Here is a 20,625-nt window from a genome sequence, read left to right as displayed (position 1 = left end):
CACTTAAATGAAGTAAAGCATAAGTACACATATTGTGAGTAGCATGTTTTATTTATTTTTCTTTCAAATTTCCCTACAGTTCATTTACATTCTTGAGTCTATGGCTACATATAGTCAAACCTCTAAAACTACATTCAGTTGGCTGCTGAAACAAAAACATACAAAACATTACAGTACGGTCAATTTGTAGATGTACCGAGTCGAATCATGTACCCACATTTTTGCCTGAAAGATGTGATGAGTACATTTGTTATTTCAAAGTACCTTTGACCTGGCCTTACTATTTTGCTGTTTACAGTAACAGATCATGTACTGCTTATGAAGAGTTGGTTCCACTCAAATCAGTAGTAATAGCAGTAGTTCATGGTGGTACAGGGGAGACTACACAAGGGGGAAGTCTTTCACTCAAGTACAACACATGATATATTTAAATATTTATAAAATACTCCAAAACCATACACATAGTGCAAACTGACATATGAGGAAAGTACCCAGTCCACATATTCTATACAGTATAAGGTCTAGCGACCACATTCTAACATCCCTCAAAACAAAAGGGTAAAACTTAGGTAGTCACAGCAGCAGATTACATGAAAAATCTCATTCCCATTGACCATTCAATTTGGCCAATAGCTTTTGGAAAAAAAACAAAAGGTAAAAGGAGAAAAAAGCCAAGTTAAGATGTTAGTGTATGTAAAAGTTTGTTTTCATGTTCTCGGTCAAACCCGGTTTAAGTCACTCTTAGTGCACATCTGTGAACTGAACATGTTATAGTTAGGACATTTTATGCGTAGGTTCCCCCAGTGATGAGTAGTTCGTAGGCGGGGTCTCGGCTCCTCCTGCAGAGTACCACGCATGCACACAGCATCCCCAGCATCTGAGAGACGGGGAATATCAAGTTGTCATTAGGCTGAAGATGAATCAAAATGTACACTTCTGCTTAACATTTTTCTCATTAAGCAAAGTGGATTGGAATTGTGGTATCTTATCGCAAACATCCTATATTACATGTGACAACGGTACCGAGATCCCCTGCTAAACAACCTATACTTGCATCGACTGATTCAGTATTGTCATTCCAATGCAGCACTAGGGCTTTATAACCATTTTCAACAGTATTTTAAGCTGCAAAATGTAAAAGTAACACTATGAATTAGCCTCTTGTTATTCAATTAAGCAACACTGAGCCAATAACCTGTCGATCAGCCAGTTAGTACATGTACCAAAAACATAAAATCACACACAAGAGTCAAGACCTACGTGCTACGTATGGTCAGTAGAAAATCTATATTCCTGCACACAGTTGAGTGTCTAACCTGGCTTCTACCACTTTACCTCTAGATGGGCTGAGAGCTGAGAAATGGAAAAAAAAAATCCCTCAGCAGCTGCCAGCCAACAGCCAAGTCTCTGTGATAGCTTTCATAATTGTATTATAGTATTTATGGTATGGGGATTGGAGTGAAAATGTTTAACCAATGATAATAAAAAAAAAATCGAACCTCTGTTCGAAGTGGAGCTGTGTGTGTGTGTGTGTGTGTGTGTGTGTGTGTGTGTGTGTGTGTGTGTGTGTGTGTGTGTGTGTGTGCAACAGCGCCCCTCCCTTAACATGTGTGGCCACTGGCCAGAAAAGGTTACTGCAGGCTACATACCCGGAGACAGACAGACAAACAGACAAACAGACAGACAGACAGACAGACCCACACACACGGCCACGTATAGGGAGCTCCACACAGCTCCAAAAAGAAAAGTAAAAGGCAGAGGGACAAAGCCTCTTCTCAGACCTTCTGCATCTGGCTCCGTTTTGTATTCAATTGAAAGGATTTTAAGGGGTTACAAGTATGAATGAGCGAGACATAAGCATATGACACGCTTTGACCTCAGCCTTTAAAAAAGCTGTCATGAAACATGACGATCCCAATGACATGAATAGTCTGCATTTATAGGAAATTCCTTGGGTAACAGCTTGGGTATTACCTAATTAGCATTCAAATGTCCTAGTTTGAAAGTGACAAATTGCAAATACATGTATATGCAGCTATCTGTCTCATCATGATAGGCAATCTCACCAAGCATTTTTCTAAATTAGAAAACATCGCTGAGTGGGTACTGGGAGAGAGGCCGTCTGGGAATCGGGTTTGTCGTTTCGAACCACAGCTCTCCCAGTATGTGTCAAAGTGTCCCTGAGTAAGACTCTTATCCCTTAACTGCTCCCTGGGTGCCGTATCAATGGCATCGACTGCTCGTAATAATTAGGATTGTTAAATTCAGAGGACAAATTCCACCTGTGTGCATATGTACTATGACAATGAAAACAAATTTGGTAGTACACATTAATGCATTGGAATGGCCAATCAGAAAATGTTCATGACAATAAGGCTAGTCTGTCCTCTGAACTAATGATTCATCTTAATTGACAGTTGACTGTGTTCAAATAAAAGGCAAGGCCCGGTAAATCTAAATCCCTTTTAGCTCAAAGGGCATGTTGGGGGAATAAGACAGTTCATATCCACAAGTCCTAAGTCACTGCCACATCATGTTAACCGTTTTCCAATTGGAAATTCCAATTACCTCTTTACATGATATGAAAATCAAATCTATAATTACCTGAATTGCAGCAAACGTCAGTGCAGCCCAGATGACATACATCATGATCTCTTTTAGTTTCTTCACAACCAGAACTTCACATCCCTAAAGACGAAGAATGTACATTTTCATCAATAATAGACATAACCTGTCAGGGCAGCTTTACATGTTTTTGAGCGGTGGTCAAACCGCCTCCTAAGAGTGACTTCGTCCGTACGTATGTATGTTACTATCTATGCATGTCTGTCCGTAGCATGAGCTGCAATACCGCTGGTGACCAAGTGGCGCTGTTGAGACACATACGCGACCCTGAATGGCAACGCACACACACACACAAACGCACCACAGCTCAATTCAAACTTGGTTTGATTTTTTCGATACAAAAGGGAGATATAAAATTGTCCGGATAAAGCTCCTCGTTCGATTTGTTTATTAGAGAAAGGTTTTGATCATTAAAAATCTTCAGGAAGATCTTGAAGATCTTTAATGATCAAAACCTAATTTCTCCAATAACCTAGTCGATTTATTCCAGTGTGCGGAGTCTGCAGACTCTATTTTTGTTTCATCTCATGTTCATCTTTATTTGTCCTGCACCTGGACAGTACATTTGAATGTGCATGGACCGTCTCTTAGGTTTTGCATTAGATCATTTTACCTCTGGGTAGAGGTCTTCGGGATGAGCAAGGGATCCAGTGCAGGCTTCTGTATTACTTTTGCAGCAGCTAATGGGGACACTGTTGTTTTTAGTTTCATTAAACCAGGGCGTGTTCATCCAATCCGAGTAATTGTGGATTCCGCAGCACTGAAGCTGTGAGAGCGAAACAGTGAAAGGATTAGCAGATTAGTTTTCTTGGCAGTCATTTTGTTCCAACAGTCCAATTCTACCAGACATGTTAACAGAGACAATATCATTTTATGGCTTAGGTCTTCCCTCCACAGCACTGGGATCTCTAGGGTTGTCACAATTATTACATAATCGTCTTATCGCCATTATTTGACATAATCGTGATTATTTTTCATAATCGTTTCCATGTAAAAAATAGTGGAAATAGCAGATCTACAAGCTCACAACGCTGAGCTTGTAGATCGGCTATTTCCACTATCAATGTTCTTTTTTAAGTATGAAGTTGTCAAATATGTCAGTAATTTCTTTGTATATTTAGGTTATGTGTCATATCTACCATGTGCAACTTCAAAGCCTAAAAGCCAAACAGAAATGCAATTGTCAACGACAAAACACAATTAAATCGTTAATCGCAATTATTTGAGTGACAATTAACCGTAATGTAAAATGTCATAATCGTGACAGCCCTATCTCACCTGTCTCTGCACATAGTCGATGGCACGGCTGGGGGCATCACTGTTGGTGCCATTGTACTCGTCATACACGTTCCGGATGGAACCGTTAACCTCATCTTCAACCTGCCAACAATCCAGGGGAGTGCTGATATTAGCCCCATATGGCATGTCCTTATTTACTACAAATAAATACTATCAGATACAACAAATGGCATTCTTTTACAACTGATAGGATGTTCCAAAAAGCTGTTTGCTACTTACAGCGCAGATGAAAGGGGTTGCATTGCATCCAGATAACAAGGTCAAACAGAAGTGATTAGACTTGAATACTGATAAGTTTTGACTCACCTTTGCTCTGTAAATATATCCAAGGACCACCACAGCCACTTCCGTCATGAACACCAGCAGAAGGATGATCACAAACTATGGATGATATTATATTTAAAGAGTATATTTGATAAGTTGCAATCAAATTAAGGAAGGGATTTCTTTGTCAAACTAATGCCAAAGGTGAGATGAAGGGGCTGCATGTTCCTTTTGTGTCATACTTTTTTTTAATAAATAATCCTAGCTTGAAAATGTCTCATTGTGTAATAGTAACACGAAAACAACACTGAATATTCACTGACCGTTGCAAGACCACAGTGGCTCTCTCGTACTGTAGCACAGCATCCAATGAGTCCAATAATGAACAAGAGGCCCCCGACAGCGATGATGGTCACAGCAGGGATAAAGGTATACACATCCTCAAAGAAGTGGTCATAGTCATCATATGTGATGAACACATAGGCTCCAACATAGCATAAAATACCAGCTGCTGCCTGTGGGTTGAGAAGGCAGCACACAACACTATGAATATGCTGCTAGAATAGAAACAGATCGTGTGACTCGCAGGACTTTCACTCATCGACCGATGTGTGTTAATGCCAGATCTTATCTAACACACCAAAAAATCTTGAATGTTTCACAGCCGATCATAACCTGTTATTACAGTTTCTGAAACACTATCCCTCGTTTATTGTTATTAAACTATAATCCCCTTTCAATGCAGACTAAACAAAGGTCAGCTGTCACAACAACTACATTGAGTCATTGACATGTTAGCTTGAGCGGCTAGGCTATTTCTGTGACGCACGTCCAACAACAGTCGAATGTAAACGGTCAAACTCACCCAAAATATCAGATTTAGAAAGACCAACACCGTCTTTGACGACGTTATGCCGCACTGCCCCATGTCTGAGAAGGAATTTGGTGTTGTTATAAAAGTTAAAGGGTTTTCTATTCAGACATTATCGTCCTGGCCCACTGACATCCCGATACACGTCCGACTGAATGTTTTCCCTTGGAGCGCAGCCGCAACAGCAGCGAGACCACAACGAGTGAGAATGTGGGATCATTCGCTTTGCAAGTTGTTGATCCGGTCCAAAGAGTAGACCTATATGATCCGGTCTGGTTGTAGAGAAGATACGGAAACTGCTTCGCGCGCGCGCGTGCGTGCGTGTGTGTGTGTGTGTGTGTGTGTGTGTGTGTGTGCGTGCGTGCGTGCGTGTGCGCGCGTGTGCAAATTACCGGATATGGAAGGCGGGGCTCTAGACCGGATCACACTAGTCTCGCGTAGCCAGACAACTATAAACTATTCCACAATCTCCGAATGCTATTAAGGGAATATTGTCAGAAATAGCGTCATATCCTGACCTGGAATAAATTCCTTACCAAAAGAATTCTTCACCAATGTGTTTGTAAAGGTAACACATCACACAAAGACTGAAATTCATGCAGTTTCCCTAGGAGAATCAGTTACTTACAGCTGATGGAAGTTGGAGTCCCATTAAATTAAAACACACCAAAATAAATATGCTTTAAGTAGCATGTGAGGGGTCAAACTAGGGAATCATGTCATACCGATCAGCAGCTAGATGACTCCATATATGGAGTTATAGGTTGTCCGGGTCCAAATATGGGCTTGTGAGGTCAGACTTCGTGAGATGCGTCGGTTATCTCCATATATGGAGATTCAACATTAAATGAGTAACTATGGCAACCTGTCAACTGCCCGTATGACGTGAGAGTAAGTGAGAGCCTTCGTTACAATAATAATAAATAGGAGCCTCCTATGTCTTGTTGTGTCAAACTTGTGTGTCTCTCATGTCTGTGCTGTGACTCTGTCTGTGTACCTGGATTATGCCCAAATATGGACATGACAAATCATGAAGCAACCAAGGCCAAGCTGTAGGCCTAATCAAGACTCACAGAGCCATTTTTAGATTGCTCACCTCAAGCCACAACATAAAAAGCCCTTTGCTGTTCCATGTTTGTTGATATCAAGTTGCCATGGTTACCTGCAGCAGGTAGGCTTTGTTCACCAGAGAATAGACTACATAACATCAGAGTGATGTGGCAGATTAAGGCACTTACCGATATATAAATGGATTCCTATCTCTAGTTTTCTGTTTGTTATCTACGATAAACTCTGACAGTCAGGTCACCATGAAAGCAAGATTTAATACTGTGGATATCAGGGCAGTCATTGCTGAAATCAATGCCAACCATCTTGACATGAGAGTAAAAAACGTCTATGACATCGACCAGAAGACGTATCTCATCCGTCTACACAAACCTGACATCAAAGTAACTCTCCTGATTGAGTCTGGGATTCGTATTCACTCCACAGACTTTGAATGGCCTAAGAATACCTTTCCATCTGGCTTTGCCATGAAATGCCGAAAACATCTGAAGGGAAAGCGGCTGGCACATGTGAAACAACTTGGAATTGACAGGATTATTGACCTTCAGTTTGGCTCAAATGAGGCTACTTACCACTTGATAGTTGAACTTTATGACAGGGGTAACATAATTCTCACAGACTATGAGTACAACATCCTGACTCTACTGCGGTTCCGCACAGATGCGGAACAAGATGTGAAGTTTGCTGTTAGAGAGAGATACCCGATAGAGAGTGCCCATGCCCCTGAACCTCTCTTCAGTTTGGAGAGGCTCACTGAAATCCTCTCCAAAGCACTGAATGGAATGAACGTGAAAAAGGTCCTTAACCCACTTCTTCCTTATGGAGCGACTTTGATAGAACACTGTTTGATAGAAGTGGGTCTCTCCAGCAATGTCAAAGTTGACAGCAAAGTAGAAGCTGCTGAAGTTGCACCTAAAATCCTGAATGCCTTGCAGATGGCTGAAAAGTATATGGAGGAAACAGAACATTTCAGTGGAAAGGGCTACATTATTCAAAAGAGTAACAAGAAGCCAAGCTTAGCTCCTGAGGAACCTTGCGAAGAAATTCTCACATATGAGGAATTCCATCCATTCCTTTATGCACAACATGTAGAGAGTCACTATGTGGAGTGTGATTCATTTAATAAGGCAGTGGATGAGTTCAATTCTAAGACAGAGAGCCAGAAGATTGACACAAAGGCCTTGCAGCAAGAGAAACAGGTTCTGAAGAAAGTCGACAATGTCAAGAGAGACCATGAACGGAGGCTGATAGGCCTGCATCAGTCACAGGTGGTGGACAGAGTAAGGGGTGAACTGGTGGAGCTGAACCTGGCTTTGGTGGAGAAGGCTTTACAAATGGTCTCCAGTATACTGGCCAAAGAGAGGAACTGGACAGAGGTAGGCCTCATTGTCCAGGAAGCCCAGACTGCTGGAGACCCTGTTGCCTGTGCCATCAAAGAACTTAAGCTGAAGACCAACCATATCACCATGCTGTTGGAGAATCCATACATTTCAGAGAAAGACGATAACGAGGAAGAGGACAAGGACATGGACATGGTGGCTGAGAAGGAGGTGCACAAAGGCAAAAAAAGCAAGAATAAAAACAAAGGACAGAACAAGCTGCAAAAGAACAAGCCTGTATTGGTGGATTTGGACCTCAGCTTGTCAGCTTATGCCAATGCCGAAACGTACTATGACCACAGACGAACTGCAGCAATAAAAGAACAGAAGACCATAGAGGCAACACAAAAGGCTTTCAAATCAGCAGAGAAAAAGGCAAAGCAAACTCAAAAAGCACAAAAGATAGTGACCAACATACAGAAGGCCAGGAAGGTCTACTGGTTTGAGAAGTTCATGTGGTTCATCAGTTCAGAGAATTATTTGGTCATAGCAGGCCAGGACCAGCAACAGAACGAAATAATTGTGAAACGCTACATGAGGGCTGGTGATGTTTACCTTCACGCAGACCTCCATGGAGCGGCCAGCTATGTCATCAAAAACCCCTCGGGTGATCCTATTCCTCCCCGTACCTTGACAGAAGCTGGCACTATGGCTGTGTGTTCCAGTGCTGCCTGGGACGATAAGTTCAGCACCAGTGCCTGGTGGGTCCACCATCACCAGGTGTCCAAGACTGCTCCTACTGGAGAATACCTCCCCACTGGAAGTTTCATGATCAGAGGAAAGAAGAACTTCCTGCCTCCTTCCTACTTGATTTTGGGTTTGGGTTTTCTCTTCAAGGTTGACGAACAGTCTGTGTTTAGGCATAAAGGGGAGAGGAGGGTGAAGACCATAGAGGAAGACATGGAGACCTCCAGATCAGCAGACCTTCTAGAGGAGGGAGAAGAGTTGATTGGGGATGACAGCAGTGATGACAGAGAGGGGGTCGAGCAGGGCAGAGAAGGAGGGAGCGAAGAGTTGTCTGTCCTTTCTGAGGAATCCACAACAGCCACAGAGGAGATGCCACCACCAGGGGAGAACATGAAAGATGAAGGGGAGGAGGAAAAGCTAAAGAGTGATAGCAAGAGTGCAGAGATCAGTCTTCCAACCACTCAAAATGATGGGTTCAAAAGCAAAGTGACTGCTGAGGCTGATGTACAGAGGAGAAAACACATGACTGCCAAACAGAGAAGGGATAAAAAGAAGCCGGAAACAGGAGGTCCTGAAGCCCAGGCCAAAGCTGAGGGGATATCTGAGGACTCGCCATCTGTCCCATTAGCTAACCATGGAGCCCAGGACAAGGGAGCTGGAGCCTGCCAGCATCCCCCGAAGAAAGGACAGAAATACAAACTGAAGAAGATGAAGGAGAAATACAAGGATCAGGATGAAGAGGACAGAGAGCGGATGATGAAGCGTTGCGGTTGGAAGGAGGACAAGGACCAGGACAAGGGGATAAAAACTAGCGATGGCAAAGGGAGAGAAGAGGCCCCCAGGAAAGTCCTTCAGAAAATCCCTCAGAAACCCTGCAGCACGGAGGCTTCTGCAAAGAAGCCAGAGCAGACTGGGAAAGGAAAGGACTTGGAGGGACATTCTGGAGTGGAGGTGGGTGCTGCTGAAGCAGAGGCCAAGGAAGTTGATGTTGACCAGGATAATCCTGGAACAGAAGAAGCAGATAATCTACTCAACTCTCTGACTGGCCAGCCCCATCCTGATGATGTGTTACTGTTCTGTGTGCCAGTTTGTGCTCCCTACACCGCCCTGTCCAATTACAAACACAAGGTGAAATTGACACCGGGCTTTCAAAAGAAAGGCAAAGCTGCCCGCACTGCAGTTCTCAGCTTCATGAAAGCCAATGAGGCTTCAGAAAGAGAAAAAGACCTATTCCGCAGTGTCAAGGATACAGATGTACCTAAGAACATGCCAGGTAAAGTTAAAGTGTCTGCACCTAACCTGCTCACTGCCAAGAAGAAATAAGAGAGTGAAAATAGTCAATGTGCAAGGATTTAATCAGGCAAACCAAGGACGTACAGAATTATTTATGCCAACTTCAACAATGCCTTTTATGTGAATAAATGACCATTATGTTAAAATAAAAATCTGAGTTCTGTCTCTCTATTTAACTAACATTTTGTAACTGACATTTTGTGAATTTGGTCGTGGCAGCATCGGCATTGCGTATCAACCGGTTACATGTCAGCACTCTGACATATTGCCATTCTGACCACCTAAACCTAACCTTAACCCTAACCCCAGTAAAACTAACGCTGGTGAATGCTAACCTGCCGACGCTGGTGAATGCTAACCTTGTGAATGCTAACCTGGTGCGTCGTAATGGGGATAATTTACCGTTACCTTATCAAACAGGCAAGTAAGCAGAATAGAACAGACATGGCTCCCTCCCAATCAGCAGTGTTACGTCAATGAAAGCAGACCAAATTATTACGGAAAGAAAAGTCTGGGGTGGTTGGCTGGAGAAACTAGGGTGTACCTGATTTTCCTGGGAGCTTTCCTAATGACCTTTGACATTTTAAATGTGAGCCTGGGGAGTGGGGATATACAGCAAAACAACTGGGCAATGATGGAGGTGCATGAGACAGCACTGAATTCAGTCCAACAACTACATGTTCCTTTTATACATGTTCTTTTTCTACATGTTAAATTTTTCAACACACAGATACAACAGTAATAGTCACCAGTCACTTCTATTAAAATTAGCATCTGTGCCAAATATGTTGTCCTTGTGGGTCAAGTGGGGTATATTTTTGGGTTTTTGATGGTGCACGAACAGAAACAGACGAGACATGGGCCATGGGAAATCATAGCCGCATTGGTGTTCTCTGGACACATAAACATGTACAACCATGAACACCCACAATGTCAGTAGATGGCATTAGCCACCAACACAGTGAACACTGTCTGTCTTCGTGCTGACGAGTACATGTGATGGATGACATGGAATGTGACGTATAACCAGGTGCCAGATGAAGTACATGGTTTCGTTTGGGCCTGTCGGGCCCATGGTATCAAAGATCAGGGGGGCCTCTAGAAAATTGGCCCACTGTACCAGAGCCTGACCCTGAGTTTCAGAAGTCAATAGTTTAATATGAAAAATAATAGAAGGATAAAGTGTGGTTAGGAGCTAAGTGCACCTAATCTAAGATATAGAACTACTAGGTACCATGTATACGTACCAAGTATAGATGTTTAAATCCACAACTGCAAATATCCTATATAAAAATAAAGCAAGGACCACAATGATAAGTTAACATCACTGTTTAATAAATATAAAAGATGAGGGTGCCAGACTAGAAAGTGTAAGAGTTATTCCAAAATGTTTATTGGCTGTATCTGCATGAAGAACTGTGAACCTGTATCACAACTCCTTAATGAAATGCAACACATTACTCTGATAGAGTGTAGGAGAGTAGGTCAAAGCATATATTAATTATGTCTGAAGGCAGCACAGGATCACTTTCAAAGTATAGCAACGTGACCAGAACCCAGAGTTAGGCTATCAGTGCTGTAGTAGTGCAACCAGCACAGGAAAGCTGGAAGTATTACTTTACGTCTGCGTCTACATATCACACAAAAAATGTATTATAAACTGATGTTTAGGAGTGTGAAAGAAAATGTAATTACATACACATTACATATATAATTGCAAGAATATGTTTCTTACGATGTTGTCTTTCTGGATTAAAACAAAAAAGTTAAACTTGCTAATGAACCCACCCTTCACCTCTCATTCACATACACAGTAGCCTATATATTCCCAAGTGTTAATTTAACTTGAGCGCATATAAATGGAACCAAATGGACCCGTATAAGTACACTTGCAGCATTAAATGAACACACATTAGGCCTGCTGGTCTTTAGCCACCATCTGTAGTGTATCATTGTTCTTTAACATTCGGCTTAACAAAGCTGAAATCAGCATGTGTGCCAAATATTTTGTCCCAGTGGGTGAAGTGGGGTGCAAAGTTGGCACTGGGTTTTTGATGGTGCACGTCGTGCTTGCTGGGCCCTCCATAGATGCCGAACGGAATCAGACGAGACAAGGACCACGGGAAGTCATAGCCACAGTGGTCCTCTATGGACACATACACATGCACCACCATGAACACCCATGTAGTGAGTAGATGGCATCGCAGGATGACAGGGTTCAGCGTGGTCCAAAAGCCCACTGTAACCAGCTCCCAGCCACCAAGACACTGAGTGGCCAGCGCAAAGGGAGACGAGTATGTGTGGTGGATGGCGTGGAACGTGACGTACAACCAGCGGATCCTGTGGTGGAGCAGGTGCCAGATGAAGTACTGGAAGTCAAACAGCAGGAGGTTTCCCGTCACCCCGGCGATCAGCTCCAGTAGGAAGGGAGCCTGGTCAGGCAGGTCCACGGGTGGTCTCCATGCCCACTGCGCCACCGATGCTGGGAACACGAGGACCGCATGGTTGTACAGGGTGACACCTGCGCAGTGAAGCAGCGTCGAGGAGGTAGGACGTCGGCTAGGCTGGATCTTGAACTGCTGGACCCACTCCCATCTGTCTCCCATGATGTCACAGACGAGGAAGGGGAGGCAAAAGACAAAGTATGAAGACACGGTCAAAATTATGGGAAAAAGTGGAGATCTCAAGTAGTCTACGTAGTGGAGCCTCATGGTGTCCCAGAGTGGCTGTAGCAAAGAGTCATTTGCTACCCATTCTTTATAAAGACTCGACGCAATGTTTACGAGATCCATCTCTTAACGAAAAAGAACAAGTAGAATATCTCACACTATAGCCAGGAAGAGTGGCCAGAAAAGACTTCATCTCATGAGTGCTTTTCTGACTGGTATCAACTAACAGGGGTACTACAAATTATTAATGCACTCAGGGTATAGTCAGGATATAGTCTTCCAAATACAGCTGGAATACACCAAACACCTTCTCTAGTCTAGAGAGGATAATAGAAGGGATTATATTTAGTTACTTTAGATTTTTGTGTATTCTCTGCCTTTTTGCAAGGCCTGAGTCGTGACCCTGGCTTACTGTTTCTGAGAATCCACACCATTCTCATTAGGTTCATTGCACTGTAAAAGTCCAGATGAGAACATGTTGGTAGAAGTCTGCAGTTTAAGCAGTTACATGGCTGTATTAAAAGAACAGTAGTGGTAGGGTGGAATAATTGTTCTATCTGCTAATTTGTATAACCTAATTATTATTTTTAAATTTGTGTATCTTTTTTATGGATTTCTTATTTATTTACAAAAATAAAACTCACTCCAAAAGAAAGAAAGAAAGAAAGAAAGAAAGAAAGAAAGAAAGAAAGAAGGACACTCCCAAACCTGTTGAACATGTTATTATGAACTGTAGGTTTTATCAAGATGAAAGAGAGACCAGACATGGTGGAAGAGCTAAGGGAGGTGGGAATAGAAGATATCACTTTTAAAAAGATAATCAGTGCAGCAGAAGATAAAGTGGGTAGAGGCACAGTGTTTAGATTTGTTAAAGAAACTGGTTTGTGGAATAAAATATAAGTAGAGAAACAGAAGAGGGCGGTAATGCAACTATAAAGGATGCCAACCGCCATAAAACACCACGACGAAGAAGAAGAAGAAGACACTCCCAAACAGTAGAGGGCGATACAACAAACCAAACAACTAAATATATTTTTGTTGTTGTCTAACAGGCAGCTGGGGAACTGGGGAAGAGTGACTGCAATACACGTAAGTTGGTGATTTGGCTCCTCGACCGTCTAAAACTTTACTTATATATTATTCTTAAATTAAGTAAAATCGACTTCATTTCAAATAGGATTTATGTATATCCTATTTTAAAGTCACACAACAAGGGATGGATACACTGCATGGACACAGCTGTGAAGAATGTAGGTGCAGCTGAGCTACTGCAAGCTATGTAGCCACATGTATTCTCAAGCAAATATAATAATATGGAAGACATTAATCTATATAATTGGTTTTCAACCTTGAGGGGGTTCCAGGTGGTCCCCAGCTAAATGATGGGAGTGTTGGTAACCAAATGGACTCTTATAGATCTAACTGCTGAGAGCGAAAAAAAACAAATCTAATTTCATTCATTCATTGATTTCATTTTACGCTCTCAAGAGTAAAATTATTGTTTAACATCTGCATTACTTAATTTACAACACGTCTACACAGTTAGAGAATGTAGAATAATTGTTATTTTGGTCAAACGTTTGCCTCTTATCTCTCCTAATGGGACTACATCAATACAGCATGGAATTGTGGACAACATTTTGGGATCATGTCTATGTTCCCTCAGCCCCACTGAGGTTAGGTTTGGGTTAGGTTTAGGCATAGTGGTTAACAGTCATTCACCAGCAACATTTTATCCAACTACAAAATATTCTAAGTCTTGGGTCTGAGTCGAGAGGCTAAATGTCATCAAAGAAAATGGTTGTCCGCGGCTCAAATGCTGAATAAATAATGGTCATTGATATGAAAAAGGTTGAAAACCACTGATTTATATGACAAGAAATGTAAACACAAAAAATAAATAATCCAATCTCAATAGTAAGTATTATTGCTTGTTCAGTCCACTTGACCAGGATTAAGTGGCTTTGCGGGTTGCTGAACCGGATCTGGGTCTAGAGCGGATACGGATTGGAATTTGTGTGAATATAGAAGGCGGGCTCTAGACTGGATCACACTGGTTAATTGGGATTTGGGAATAAAAAATAATCTGTTTAATTTCAATTGTCATTCATATTCTCTCATCATCTTAGAAATAATGGAGAATGACAAGAAGGAGACCCAGCATGAAGTGCCTGGAGGCCTCCACACAAAGCCAGTGTGCCGCTTTTTCTCACAGGGAAGACACTGCAATTTTGGGAAGAAGTGCCGGTTTCTCCACATAAGGGATGATGCCGGACTTGGCCAGGACAAGACAAATAGGACACCGAAGCCGGATTGTCAGGAAGAGACGTGCCAACGTCAGTCTGATCTTAGTACACAGCTAGATGCAGAGAGCACTGGAGGTGTAGGTCAGAGAGAGCCTGCCAACACAAGGGCTGCTACAGCAGCAAGACGCGAGAGGGCAGGCCAGCGTCCCTGTCGCTACTTTCTGTCAGGCTTCTGCGCTATGGAAGATCGGTGTCGCTTCTGGCATCCGCCACAGCTCCCCCCGGCCGATGACCGCCAGTCTGCCCCCACAGCCGAAAGAAGGCCCACACAGAAGATGTCTGCGCCCCTTCCTAATGTTCTCCAGGAGGTGAAGCTCTGTGACCTGACAGAGGACATCACCAAGCAGCTACGAGAAACCGAGATCAAACAGATGATGAAGCGTTTCCCTCAGCTTATCACTCAAGAGCGAAGTGATGGCCAGGTTACTTTTTACAGGGCCACCGTTGAGGCCACTGATCCTGACTGGGTAAACATTGATTTCCGCTACAATAATTTTCTTCCTGGTAGCCACCTATTGATAACGGTACTGCATACGTAATTAATTCACCCTAACACTTCTTGTATGCTACATTTACCAGTGTCATAGTCCATCAAGGGTTATCATTTTCTGTAAATCATTAGCTGGCCTTCACTTGAACTATGAATGACGGATCAGGATAGATTGGTGTTATCTTAAAATACACTGTCTTATGGCTGCTTACTCCCTGACAGCCTTTTGACCTGAAAGAAATTGTTATCATGGTGAGCTTCCCGGTGAATTATCCTCAAGAGGTAAAGACTATAACTTCTCATGATACATAATAAGGTATCATATTTTGCAAAAAAAAAGATATTCATATTTGACTCATGTAACCCCGAAATAACACAGCTTTATGCTCTTCAGATTTTCACATTAGACATACCAACTGACCAGGATCTGCCATCAGTAATGGGAAGGTACAAAGAATTGCACTTAAAGGCTCTTCAATATTTTGACTTGCAGACAATAGTATATATTCAACAATTTGACAAAATGTAGGCATGTTCAACAGGCATCACTGGAATGGCTTCAAGCCAAGCATGCGACCAATCAGTTGATGGGAAAGGTGGAACTGCTGTTCCGACCGTTTCTTCGCTGGCTGGACCGTAGTTTGGAGAGACTCTTCACAGAGGGAGCCAGACAGGTGAGACTCTGACCCCATGTGGGAGTAATATGTCTGTATTAATCACACAAACATAATTGGTTCTGATCTCATCTTTATAATTTTCCCACAGTTGAAAAAGGACATGGAGTTGGAGAGAGCTGGATTACAGTTTGTGCCGTACCAGGAGCTCCAGGCAACAGTCTGCAAAGAACCTGCTGACGACGACGACCCACTGCACCCTGCCGCTCACACCTCTTCCCATGAAAGTGACAGCGAGGGCGAGAAGAGTGAAGGAAACGGGACGGCGGAGGATGGGAGAGCAGTGGATCAGGGGACACTAGTCTGTGATGATGAACAACAGGAGGAAGGTGACCAGTCTCATCGTCTAGTGGAGAACATTAAGATCAGCGAGCCCCGCAGAGGCACGGAGGTAAAGCTACTGGGCCTGAGGCTGGGAGAGGGCACAGCTACCGTAGTGGCCAGACGGATCACCGTTTGTCTTCAGTGCAATAGGTAAGAAGAGAGTACCTCGGAGCACATAAACACTGTTTGTTTTCTTCACAAGATGAGAATATGGTCAGTGTAGGAGTTAAGGAATGTGAACTGTGATGGCAGGTGTGATCCTGTTCTCTCTGTGTGATGTGCTCTGCAAGGTGTAAGGTGACAGCAGACCTGACTTTGAGTGGGAGGACTCCTTGCGTGGCTCAGTGTGAGAAGTGCAGTGCTAACATCAGTGCCACATTCAGGCCCAGCATGCTCCACCACTACAGTGACGTCCTGGGCTACCTGGATCTGAACAGTGCCACTCCTGTTGACCTCGTGCTTCAGGAATGTGAGCTCACAGCTGGATGCCTGGGCTGTTCCCAGGAAGGCCCGGTACAGGTGATGATGACACTAGTCTTATTTCATTGCCTCATCCTTTTTTTCTGACGAAATGACAACAAGCTACAATATAATAAAAATATAATCAATTTATTTACACTATATTCATATGAGGCCTAAACACAGCTGACCCCTTCTGAGATGGCATTTTTGTTTTTCCACAGGGCCTCTCCTATGGTCAGAACAAGGAGTTTAATTGTGAGCACTGCCACAGCAAACTCAGTTTCCTCACTGACAGCACAAGATTCCAGTACATTCAGCCACGTTCCAACACGGCAGGTAGGAGACCTTATATAATGCCACCTAATAAGCTTTTACAAAAGTACATACTGTACATGCAGTACAGCATACAGATATTTAAATGTTGAATTAAAACATTTACCTAATTATGTGGCTGCTTTGTGCCCAGGCTCGAGTGGTTATGCTCTGAACAATCGGAGGAACATAAGAGACCCTGCTGTGCAAAAAGGGAAGCCACTGCCAGAAAATGGAACCTGCAAACATTATAAACAAAGCCGCCGCTGGCTTAGGTATTGGTATTTTCATTCATTGTGCATTGTTGAGTTTAGCATGGAGCACTACCTGTAGAAGTAAGCTTTATTCTTGGGTCCACAAGGTTTCCTTGCTGTGGCCGGGCCTATCCATGTGATGTGTGCCACGATGAGGACCAGGACCACCTCATGGAACTAGCCACAAGGATGATCTGTGGCCACTGTGCCAAAGAGCAGGTGAACTAAGACAAGCAAAGCAAATTACCTGGGTACACAAGGCCTATACAATTACAGAATATAATCCCAACGCATAAAATGTTTGTTGCCACAGCCGTACACCAATGACAAGCCATGCATTGCCTGTGGAGGTATGATGACAAGAGGAGCTCGCACCAGCCACTGGGAGGGTGGGCTGGGCTGCAGAAGCAAAATCAAAATGAACAGGTACGTGCATCTCTTCCTCATTGTCTACTTGTGGTACACAACAATTTATAAAAAGCAACATGACTTCTCATCACTAATTTTATATTATTCTTCCAATGTTAAAAGGAATGATCGACAAAAATATGCCAACACAAACAAGACAGTGTCACGGAAAGCAGCCAGTGAAAAGAAATAGTCCACAAAGGAGAAAAATCAAGGAAAAAGAATCACACTCACTGACCTGTGGTGTGGTATATTTGCTGCATTTCAATGAAATGATGCCCTTTTCTTCCTGAATTAATGAATTAATGATTAGTTTTTTGAGGCTGAAATGAATTTGAGGATGTTTAATATCCTCACTTGAGAGGTCAGTCTTCATGGAATCTGATCATGTATGTTTAAAATAAACGTAATAAACGTGGAATTGATTCCATTGCTTTGACTCTATGCTCTTTTTTTGGCATTCAGTATAATACATCCTCTTTGTTTGCTAACACTATCATCTTGGCTGCAAATGTCAGGGTTTAATTGTCAATTGAATTAATACTTTATTGACCTAATACTGTACTGTGTGTAGTTATGAGGTGCAAAGAAATATAGACACTTATTGGGAGTTAAACCATGAGTAGAATAAGTTACACATACAAAAAACAGGCAACAAGATTCGATGACATGGCTATGGCCCCCTTTTCAGGACATCAAATGGACCTGTTAGACATCATTATCTAACCTTTATTGAAATATAGGGTTGGTGTGCTTGTTGTACACTGTCTGAGTGATGTATTACGTTGATGATAAGAAGAGTTCAAAAAGAGTTCAGACACTGAAAGGTGCAAATTTTCCTGATCCTATAGCTCACATTTGATTTCAACACCATATGCCATGTGAATATTTGACTGAAGAAATATGTAAGAAATTAACTACAATTTGTAAACATTTCTTAAATAAGTAAATATGTATTTATAAATACTGTATATAATATATTTTCATATATAAAACGGCATGTCAATCAGGATGCTGTCAACATCTTGCTTTTTAAAAATGTAGTACAAATTCAAATGTCATGTAATCTTTTTTCTTGTGTTTTACCACTACATTGTTTAAAATCATTGTCTTTATCAAGGTGATGTCTTATTTCTCTTTACAGTAGCATGTCATTAGTTGTGATGGTACAGTTTGCACTTTATTTTTCACCAGTGAATTCTGAGACGGTATCAGAAGGCAAAAACCTCCACATACTCTTACGTAACATTCTTTGAAAAGTGACTTTACCTCCGTGCACAGATTTCCGTGTTGTTCACAACAAATCCCACAGAATGATAAGTAGCTTTCAAAGAAACATAATGTTATTACGGGTTCAGACACTGAAAAATTCAATTTTTTCCATTCCTATAGCTCACATTTGATTTCAATACCATATGCCATGTGAATATTTAATTTCCTGAGAACGCATAACTTAGTTTAAGGAGTCCATTCCATTTCTATGGGGAAAGCAAGTCCCGTAAATTTCCTCACGACTTGAGTTATGTCTGGTCTCGCATGTGTCCTCTCTCTGCCCTTTATGTCCTCTACTGAAATTGTCTACTGGTTTCTACCAAATATTTGACTCAATTAAACTGATATTTGACCCAATTACACCAGTAGATGGTGCTAAGCAAGCCTGCATTGTTTTGAACTATTGTTCTTTGGGCTTTTCATTTTTAATATTTTTTTTTAAGATTCATTGATTAGTTTAATCTGTTTTGTTAAGTCTTGGCTGTAGAAAAAAAGGCTTGTATCACTGCCTTGTTTCTGAGAGCAAAGTCCATTGTTCCGCGCTATATAAAGGGAGGACCTTTCTCTGAACCCTGAAAACTTGCAACAGCCTGCACTGCTACCATACCAAGATGCTGAACATCACTGATGTGTCTCTGCAGCTCAATCTCTCCAGGTCTTCAGACCGCCTCCTGCAACCTCTCTGGGACCATTTGCTTTTGCACCATCTGCCACTCATCTCCTCTCCCTTCTTGCCTGTGTTGCTCGCCTTCTTCAGCTATTTCTTCATCAGCGTGCCATTTGCTGTGCTGGATGTCTTGGGAGACTCTGTGCCTTTTTTCCATCAGTACAAGATCCAGCCAGACAGGCGCCCAACACTGAAAATGATGTCAAAAAGCTTAATGGTGGCTGTTTATAATCACCTGGTCTTTGTTCTGCCAGCAGTGATAATCAGCACGTTCATTCTTCCTGCTCCAGTGCTGCCAAACATTGCTCCCACTGTGTATGAAGTGTTCACTGATGGACTGGCTGCACTTCTCCTCTTTGACACCCAGTATTATATTTGGCATTTTGTGCATCACAAGCATCCACAGCTGTACCGATGGGTCCATGCCATCCACCACGAGTACGCGTCTCCCTTCTCATGGTCTACACAGCAACTCAGCATTCCAGAACTGATGACTGTGGGATTTTGGAGCAACCTGGATCCTATCCTTTTAAAATGTCACCCGTTCACCACCTGGAGTGTCACTATTCTCAGTCTGTGGTTGTCCGTGGAGGACCACATAGGGTACGACCTGCCATGGGCCCTCAATCACCTGGTGCCATTTGGTCTGCTGGGGGGAGCACCAGCACATGACATGCACCACCAGAAGCCAAGCAGTAACTACGCTCCGTTCTTCTGCCATTGGGACAGAATATTTGGCACTGCTGTGCCTCTTGAGAAGACTGTGAAAAAATATAAGAATATGTAAGAAATGAACAACTACCGTTTGTAAACTTTGTAAAGTTCTTATTTTTATGCTGTATTCTTTTAAGTAAATATGTATTTGATATATTTATACAAAACAGCATTATCTCAGTGAGGATGCTGTCATCATCTTGCTTTCTTTTTAATGTAGCACAAATTCAAATGTCTTGTAATTTGCACTTGAATTGAACAAAGTGTTATATGACATGTTTTTACCACTAAATTGTTTAAAATCTTTGTCTTTATCAAGGTGATATCTTATTTCTCTTTACAGTAGCTTGTATTTGGCTGTGACGGCACATGTTGCACTTAATTTTTCACCAGTGAATTTTCAGGCAGTATCAGACGGCAAAAACTTCCACATACTTACATAACATTATTTGAAAAGTGACTATAATCTTATAAGTCCCACAGAAATATAAGGAGCTTTCAAAGAAACGAGAAGGATAAGGTGCTTTCAAAGAAACATAATGCTGTTACATGTAACACACATAATGGGAAGTTATCTTGGTTGAACT

General features: G+C 42.2%; 5 protein-coding genes across 6 annotated transcripts; 3 read left to right on the top strand and 2 right to left on the bottom strand.

Annotated features, from left to right (window-relative positions):
* Positions 1-32: 32 nt before the first annotated feature.
* Positions 33-5,229, bottom strand: tspan3a (tetraspanin 3a). The gene is made up of 7 exons (XM_080737291.1): positions 5,054-5,229; positions 4,512-4,703; positions 4,231-4,305; positions 3,904-4,005; positions 3,239-3,391; positions 2,605-2,688; positions 33-877 (listed from the first exon to the last, which is right to left on the bottom strand). Exons 1-7 carry the CDS (start codon positions 5,114-5,116, stop codon positions 785-787), a joined length of 762 nt encoding a protein of 253 aa, XP_080593417.1. The 5' UTR covers positions 5,117-5,229; the 3' UTR covers positions 33-784.
* Positions 5,230-6,369: 1,140 nt separating this feature from the next.
* Positions 6,370-9,516, top strand: LOC308294214 (ribosome quality control complex subunit NEMF-like; the record flags this gene model as incomplete). Its single annotated transcript, XM_080736941.1, has 1 exon — positions 6,370-9,516. The coding sequence occupies one exon, from the start codon at positions 6,370-6,372 to the stop codon at positions 9,514-9,516; it is 3,147 nt and encodes a 1,048-aa protein (XP_080593067.1).
* A 1,919-nt stretch (positions 9,517-11,435) lies between these two features.
* On the bottom strand, positions 11,436-12,278 carry ch25hl1.2 (cholesterol 25-hydroxylase like 1, tandem duplicate 2; the record flags this gene model as incomplete). The annotated part of the gene is made up of 1 exon (XM_080736940.1): positions 11,436-12,278. One exon carries the CDS (start codon positions 12,276-12,278, stop codon positions 11,436-11,438), a length of 843 nt encoding a protein of 280 aa, XP_080593066.1.
* Positions 12,279-13,217: 939 nt separating this feature from the next.
* LOC308294014 (uncharacterized protein) lies at positions 13,218-17,659 on the top strand. Of its 2 annotated transcripts, none has more exons than XM_080736710.1 (12): positions 13,218-13,244; positions 14,285-14,928; positions 15,174-15,233; positions 15,346-15,398; positions 15,481-15,625; positions 15,717-16,099; positions 16,240-16,468; positions 16,633-16,747; positions 16,878-16,998; positions 17,085-17,196; positions 17,291-17,403; positions 17,509-17,659. In XM_080736710.1, the coding sequence occupies exons 2-12, from the start codon at positions 14,290-14,292 to the stop codon at positions 17,576-17,578; spliced, it is 2,040 nt and encodes a 679-aa protein (XP_080592836.1). In that variant the 5' UTR covers positions 13,218-13,244; positions 14,285-14,289; the 3' UTR covers positions 17,579-17,659. The 2 variants fall into 2 exon arrangements, with proteins under 2 accessions (XP_080592836.1, XP_080592837.1); XM_080736711.1 differs by lacking the exon at positions 13,218-13,244 and adding an exon at positions 13,331-13,405.
* Positions 17,660-19,268: 1,609 nt separating this feature from the next.
* Positions 19,269-20,111, top strand: ch25hl1.1 (cholesterol 25-hydroxylase like 1, tandem duplicate 1; the record flags this gene model as incomplete). Its single annotated transcript, XM_080736939.1, has 1 exon — positions 19,269-20,111. The coding sequence occupies one exon, from the start codon at positions 19,269-19,271 to the stop codon at positions 20,109-20,111; it is 843 nt and encodes a 280-aa protein (XP_080593065.1).
* Between the last annotated feature and the right edge of the window lie 514 nt (positions 20,112-20,625).

This window comes from Nannobrachium achirus (genome assembly GCF_963921795.1).
Source record: "Nannobrachium achirus genome assembly, chromosome: 11".
NCBI classification, from domain to species: Eukaryota; Metazoa; Chordata; class Actinopteri; order Myctophiformes; family Myctophidae; genus Nannobrachium; species Nannobrachium achirus.
This window is presented reverse-complemented; position numbering and strand designations above follow the sequence as displayed.

What these genes read in the sequence shown, in the direction of transcription:
- LOC308294014 (XM_080736710.1), top strand. Translation starts at nt 14,290, where the DNA reads ATGGAGAATGACAAGAAGGAGACCCAGCATGAAGTGCCTGGAGGCCTC. An exon ending in AGGCCACTGATCCTGACTGG is followed by an intron (nt 14,929 to 15,173) that starts GTAAACATTGAT and finishes ACTCCCTGACAG; the next exon opens with CCTTTTGACCTGAAAGAAAT. An exon ending in CAAAGCCGCCGCTGGCTTAG is followed by an intron (nt 16,999 to 17,084) that starts GTATTGGTATTT and finishes TGGGTCCACAAG; the next exon opens with GTTTCCTTGCTGTGGCCGGG.
- tspan3a (XM_080737291.1), bottom strand. Translation starts at nt 5,116, where the DNA reads ATGGGGCAGTGCGGCATAACGTCGTCAAAGACGGTGTTGGTCTTTCTA. An exon ending in TTCTAAATCTGATATTTTGG is followed by an intron (nt 4,704 to 5,053) that starts GTGAGTTTGACC and finishes CTCAACCCACAG; the next exon opens with GCAGCAGCTGGTATTTTATG. An exon ending in GATATATTTACAGAGCAAAG is followed by an intron (nt 4,006 to 4,230) that starts GTGAGTCAAAAC and finishes GATTGTTGGCAG; the next exon opens with GTTGAAGATGAGGTTAACGG.